This window comes from Mycetomoellerius zeteki, unplaced genomic scaffold (genome assembly GCF_001594055.1).
Source record: "Mycetomoellerius zeteki isolate Tzet28-1 unplaced genomic scaffold, Tzet1.0 scaffold316, whole genome shotgun sequence".
NCBI lineage: Eukaryota > Metazoa > Arthropoda > Insecta > Hymenoptera > Formicidae > Mycetomoellerius > Mycetomoellerius zeteki.
Genome location: NW_017257301.1, coordinates 1,121,389 through 1,128,785, shown reverse-complemented (window position 1 = coordinate 1,128,785; position 7,397 = coordinate 1,121,389). Strand labels below are relative to the sequence as shown.

Sequence of the window (7,397 nt, the reverse complement as noted above, 5' to 3'; positions counted from 1 at the left end):
TCAAAAATAAGCGAGATATTTCAGACGGTCGATTTAAGTGGACCACCCTGTATATGTATAATTGCAATATATCTATTTACTATTTATAAGATCTTTACACAATTAATACCTTTTACACAGTTTACACATTTTTAAACAGGAATACACTTTTACAACATATGAATCTTACAATATATAAATATTTTTTAGAAAGAGGAACCAACCATAAAACCGAAAACTCCCGGAAAACCAGAAACTCCGAAGGTACTCGAAAAAATACAATCGAAATACATATAAAATTTTCAACACATGACTAATTTTTAATTAATATATATTTTAAATATTTTTAATTAATAAATATTTTAAATAAATATTTTACTGTCCTTTTACAATTACATTCAGCCATCGTAGGATGAAATATAAAATATTAAATTTATGTTTTAAAAACTCGGATTTTAAAAATATTATTACTACATTTTAGGAGGAAGTCAAGCCTAAACCGGGAGAGGCGAAGGTATATGAAACAATTACACTATTGTCGTATTTCTATACATAACAATTTCTTCGCTCACAATTAACACTGCAAAGACAGCTGAGATATGTACATACACAGTTAAAGCATAATATATAAAATATATTGCTCTTTTCTAATATCACGCCACATTTGAAAAATGAGCACCAGCTGTATTAACCGTAACCAGCTGTATTATGCCGTAAATGTGTAACTTTAAGACATTTTCTACATTCAAACATATTTTGAACATTTTTAGGTGGAACCGAAAGCCAAACCTAAAGCAGAGGCAGCAAAGGTATACTTACACATACACTATATATATTTTGCAACAATATACACTTGCACAATAGAGAAAGAGAACACAATAAAATAAAAAAGGATGAGGAACACTATTAAATACTCGTACACTTTTAGGAAGTCAAGTCCAAACCAGACGAACCAAAGGTACACAAAACGCTTTATAACACATTTTATTATTTTTTATTAATAATCGGTTCGACTATATTGGTATGAAAAATAAGACGTTAACACTTAAATTTACACATGCATTTTTAGGAGGAACCGAAAGCTAAACCTAAACTAGAGGAAATAAAGGTATATTTAGATCTGTATTATTTATGCAAGTCTAACTCGCGGTTTACAAAAGAAAAAAATACATGGATTATATATGTATAGTAAATAAATGTAACTTTTAGAAGACACTATTTAAACATCAATCATACACTTTTAGGAAGCGCCAAAGGCGAAGTCTAAATCGAATGAAATAAAGGTACATAAAATGTTGTATTGTTTAGAAGCAAAGCTAGGCTCAATAGTTAGACTTTTAAAATGAAACTATATCATAGCGATGACGCGAAAAATGTACAATTTTTATTTTACATATACACTTTCAGGAGGAACCAAAAGCTAAAATTAAAGAGAAAGATGTAAAGGTACACGTACATTTGTGCACTATTTTGACAACACCATACACATCATACATTCGGAAGAATAACAATTAAAATAAAAAATAGAAGATAATTAGATAAAAAATTTAGCTCGAAGTATCATTTTTGCAATTATCATTTTACATAAAAATTAAACAGAATTGATTCCATACACTTAAAGGGGAAAACGAGATATACGGTATACTTTCACAATCATTTTTTTGTAATTATAGGTATATATATTTTATTATATATATTATATAGGTATACTTTTCAAGTTTTTATGCATATTACACATAAATATTATAATTGTAAAAACACTTTTAGATTGAAGAAAAGCCTAAGGCTAAACCAGGAGAAGTCAAGGTAAATAAAACACATTTGTACAAGAGTTAACAGAAACATACAATGTTACAAAAATAAAAAATTTAAAAATTATTAAATACTCATACACTTTTAGGAAACACCGATGGCTAAACCTAAACCAGACGAATTAAAGGTACATCAAATGCTTATTACATCAAAACTAAAATTTTTACTCTGAAAAGTTTAGAAACATAAAAAATATTAAAAGCTTTGAATATTAAAAATACTAAAAGTATCGCGGACGTACTAATTCAAAAAACATAAATCTCTCAAAAATCGTTCAGCATTTTACAATAAAATTAATAGATTTTTATCTTTTATATCTTTAAACTAGATAATAATTAATAATCTTCTAACAATTTATTGTTAGGTCTTTTACTAAAATATATAAATATTAACAAAAACAGAACATTATGCGTACTATTCTAAAAGAAAAGATTTCATTTTGTACACATTAATTTATACAAAATTATTTAAACATTCAAAAACTAATATAATATAAAACATAATATAACTAATTTCAAAGAAATTAAATTAATATTAAGAAGAAATTCATAGAGCATTGAATTAAAACAAATTTTGGTGTTTGTAGAAAGAGGAACCTGCAACGAAACTTACACCTAAACCAGTAGAACCGAAGGTATATTTAATAAAACACATACACAATATATATACAATCTAACATTTATATTTCTATAAAACAGGGTACAAATTTTATTAAGAAAGAGTTTAATTTTTATATTTCTATTTGTAGAAAGAAGAAGAGATCACTAAGAAAGGTCTGAAATCCGTCAAGGTAATTATAATTTTTATAATAAAAAAATTAATATAGAGTCTCTAATACACACGCATTTTTTGAACTTTAATCTAAAAATTTCAATTTCTCTTCATTGAGTATTTTTAAAATGTTTTATACAATTGTAAAGAAAAAGATATAGATATATGTATATTGCTAATATTGAATTTTTATTTATTTCAGCAACTCGAGGAGGAGAAGAAAACTCAAGAAAAAGTCGAGCTTAAGGTAATTTCATTTCTCTCATCACATTTAACGATAATCGTTCAAACTGTTTAAAATAACGTCCAATAGACCACAGTTAGTAGATGTAGAAACAATAACGAAATTAATTAAGAAATTAGTATTAAAGAAAAGTTTGATTTAATATTCTATTTAGTATTATGAGATTTAATTGTATCGTTGAATGAATAGTATTAGATTAACTTAGATTTGTGCATCCCTTGCTTTTTAAGATTTGGTTTTGATATACCGCAAAGCAAACATATTTATATATTTTATATGAAGCTTTTCTCCTAACAACGATGTATTAATATAGCCGAAGAATGCCATCGAGACCAAACCGAAATCCCGTTTACCACCAAAACAGGAAGTAAAAACCGAAAGCTTTCAGGGGATTCAGCTTAAACCAGTTACGAAGGATCCAAAACAGCCTCAACAGGCTGAAAATGGCAGGGTGGATCTCAAGGTAGCCCTGCAAAAGGGATCAACGTGATCTTGTTGCACAATCTCTATATCTCGCACTCTCTGTGTTTTTAAACTTCTTTTCTAAACTTCAATTTACAGCAATTCTAATTTCGTTTTCTAATTATTAAACAGCGCCGAAATATACTTGTGCGCATTCTTGTTTCTCTATGTGTATATACTTAAAAATATTTCTCTCATTCTATGTTCTTACAAGTAAAATTAATCAAACGTTCTCTGTCTAAACTTATTTTCTCTTTGAATAATATTTATATTCTGCACATGTTTATACATTGCAGCACATTTCTCAGCTCTACGTTGCACTCATTTTTCTTCGATATATTCTAACTCTTCTGTGATTTTCATTAATTCTATTTATGTTAATAACGACGTTAATAAGACTCTTAGAAATCTCTTTCAATAGAAATCAAGAGATTGATATTTCTTCTTTCTTTTAATCCTCTCTGCCTTCACACATCTCTTCGCTCTATTCTTATAAGGTTATCTGTGATACTTATTTTTCCTTGTACCAGCGGTTTGTACAAGGATTAAACCAGCATCATGTCTGACATGTAATAATATTTATCTTCTTGTGAATTTCTCTTTGATTTTATATTGTTTATCAATTATAATATAGAAAACTGAGAAGGCGGAAAAGGTCGATGTGAAGAAGGCAAAGGCAACGAAGGCAGCGAAGGATGCAGGTTACGAGCTTCCAGAGATTCCGGATTATGAGAGGGCTGTCCTGGAGAAACCTCAAGAATTTGATTTTGGCGACTTTGTTCCTCGCGATAAAACAAAACTTGAGAGACCAGTCACACAGGTAAGGAAGTGGTTAAAATCTCTGTACATGAACGATATTTTATAATCATTATGTTAGAATAATAAAAAAATATATAATAAATAATTTAAACATTAATAAAGATACATTGAAAAACATATTTTATGATTAGTATATAGATTTATAAAAAATTTGTAGAGATTTATAGAAAAGATGTAGTAATATATGTATATAAGTTCGTTTAAACGTCAATCAAATTTTCGACTAATTATATGCTTTTTGTTTTCATGTTGCCGTGCAGAAATTCGATTCTAAGGTAAGCAATTGTCGCTTATTAATAATGAAGATAAAATATGAATTTGCCAAATTGCCAAACTCGCTCGCACGAGGAATCTTGCTAAGTTTGAAAATACCACGTTGCTCGAGGATGTTTTGATCGAGCCTCGCGATACGCGGTTCAGGATAATTAATTTTTCGCCCGATTTACGGACGGTTTAATTATAGCCGAGGTATAAACTCACGTCACTCGTTTTGTAAGCTTGGAAGGACGGTAAATTTTTAAAGAACCATATATCTAACCGTATATGTCTAAAAATACAATATCTATGCAAGATGTTGAAATACAAATAACAAAGAGATCACACAATTTTACATGATGTATAATAGATAGATTGTTTCATTATTTTATTTATGTATATGCTTTGTTACTTTTTAAAATTTTATTAAATGTAATAATTACATCTAATGTTTTATTAAACTATAGAATTACTCGGAATATCCGAGAATGCTCTTATTTTTTTGACTACTCAATTTATATTAATTTCATACTTATACATTTATTTGAGTGTGTGTAAAATCGAATTATTTTTTAAATAAGCAGTCTGTGTGACAGTACAGTTAATAATCCTTTAGATTAGGAATTAGAACAATCTCTTCCAAAAATGCGACAAAACGATATTTCGACATGAGAACCGATCTTATATTTTCTGTTCTTGTCGAAAACGCAGTGCCCCCGCGCCATAAATATCCTCGTGCCACCTGCACAATCGCAATTAACGCGTTGCGAATGGATAGGGAAGGTGGCAGGGGAAGAAATGAAAAGGGGTAATAATCAGCTAGGTCGAATCTTGCTTTGGCAAGCGATGAATGCCTTCTGTGCATCGCGCGACGCTGCGCCCGCGGCAGAACTATTTTAGCGAATAAATGCTCGTATATCATCCCCCTGAAATCGGTTTCTCGTCTTCGTCGTCGTTGTCGTCGTGAACGAGGATGGGGAAAACGTCGATCGCTATTTTCGGCCTTATTACGACTGACCCAATAGCAACTCAGATTCGAATTGCAGGGTCAGTCGTAATCGCCCTACGTGCGCGACCGTATTAAATCACTGTGTTAACACAAATCCTGATACTTCGATATCTCAGCTGATAAAGTCATCGTTTTGGGGTCGCTATCAAGTAATGACTTTTTATTAATAAAAACGAGTCATTAAAGTGTATTTGTGGATTCGGCTGAAAGTTATCAAGGATTGACTAACGTAACTGTGATTCTGTTTGTCTTTATCAATTCATAAATGTTTAAATCTTTAAAAAAAATGTAATTCGTATTTATAATTTGTATTTGTTAAATAATATATCAACACCCTTTTTTTAATCATGTTAAGAAAAAAAATTCCGTGTACTTATCTAAAAATTATTTATTGATGAAACGTATGGAGCTAAATTTGTTCTGCCAATCAAAGAGAAGAGATTAAATTATTATATATTACGTGTAATTGGTGTGAAGGAACACTAAATTAACTAATAAAATTGAAAAAAGTTTTAACTTTTTTAATCTTCTAAACGGACTCGATAGGAAGCAAGCGCTATTAATTAATCAATTTTCGATCGTCGTAGCCGAAGTTACCGGAAATTAAAGCGCCCGAAACACCCAAGATTGAAGTTATCAAAGACGTGACACCGGTCGGCAGCAGGAAGGGCTCTTTAGCACCCGGAAGCGGTGCTGGCAGTCGACGTGGTTCACTCATACCGCCCGAGGAATTGGGTCGTAGGCCCAGCTTGATCATTAGTGACGAGGTATGTTATGGAATGTATTGTGTGTTCGCGAAAATATATAGACTACCTTATAGGGGACCGAGCTGAAGAATGCAACAGAAACGAGTAAAATAATATTCTAGAGATATTCTATTTAATTTCTTTAAATCGCTGAGTTTTCAAGAAAATTTAATTTAACTTTAATTCTTGAATTTATGTTTTGATCAGTTAATTTAATTCTTAAGCTATTGCACAAATAGAATTTCGTGAGCTTAAAACTTTGTTGCATTCTCATACGCTCATGAAAGATCACCCAGTTTGCTTTGTAGAAATCTTATTGGTCTGAGGAAACATATCATTTACTGATTTTATTAATTTATTGGAAGAACCTTGTCAAATCGCCAAACATTGTTCCAATTAGCTTGAAAGTTCAAAAATAAATGATTGTGACGAATCTATTTTTGATAGAATATATTAAATCACAAATCAATATTAAGGCCTCATTAAAGTTTGATGGATTTAAGGCTTTTTTGTTTCCTCTTATATATACAATTATAATTGTATTATAAAAAAATTAATTTCATATTTTTAATTTTTATTATTTGTATATACCTATTCTATTGTACGTCAATAAAGCAAAGAGGGTGATACGACACACTTTGCATTCTTGAATATATGTAAAATATATAACGAAAATATTATTTAAAAAGAGAGAGAAAATTATATTAAATGTAAAATCCATATATTAAATTAATTGAAATATATTTATTTCAATAATATTATTGAATTAATAATCTATATTTTTGTACAAATTCTATATTTATCTAAATTAATTTAATGTATACAATTATACGTTTCCATTTCCTGTATTATTTTAGAATATGTTATACTGAATATATTTCAAAGTGTAAAGTGTTTATACGAGTCCCATTAGGTAGATGATTAACGAGTCGCGTAAGACACTCGACGAACAAGTAGGTAGACTGGCTACTGCTGGTTGGCCCTAAGGTTTTTTTGTAGCTTTTTTTTGAGTTTTATAGTGTAAGTCCAGTGATGGTCTTAGTGGTGTCGTACTCGTGATAGATACGCGCCGTGAATCCCCGACGACAAGCTCGTCGAGTGACGCACGTCGCGTTTAGTGTCAGCAAGGCGTGAGATTTAGATTAGAAACTCCTCATCAGTGAAAGATCCAGAGTTTACCAGCTTCTGAAGCATCTTCCTTTCTTGCCTTGTCCCTTCCCCCGAAAAAATTGAGTTCCGTTATCTCCCGTCGTCAGCAAAGGCATCTCTTCCAAAAAGAAAACGAGAATAGAAAGTCAAC

The 7,397-nt window shown here is 30.3% G+C and overlaps 1 protein-coding gene across 1 annotated transcript in view; it reads left to right on the top strand.

Annotated features, from left to right (window-relative positions):
* bent (projectin protein bent) overlaps positions 1-7,397 on the top strand; it is a 95,052-nt gene that overhangs the window by 34,417 nt on the left and 53,238 nt on the right. Inside the window, 16 exon segments of the mRNA XM_018451655.1 lie at positions 190-243; positions 461-493; positions 750-788; positions 908-937; positions 1,049-1,087; positions 1,224-1,262; positions 1,387-1,425; positions 1,747-1,785; positions 1,880-1,918; positions 2,378-2,425; positions 2,540-2,581; positions 2,765-2,809; positions 3,120-3,269; positions 3,903-4,088; positions 4,348-4,362; positions 5,939-6,118. Of these exon segments, the coding sequence (XP_018307157.1) occupies positions 190-243; positions 461-493; positions 750-788; positions 908-937; positions 1,049-1,087; positions 1,224-1,262; positions 1,387-1,425; positions 1,747-1,785; positions 1,880-1,918; positions 2,378-2,425; positions 2,540-2,581; positions 2,765-2,809; positions 3,120-3,269; positions 3,903-4,088; positions 4,348-4,362; positions 5,939-6,118 (1,017 nt within the window).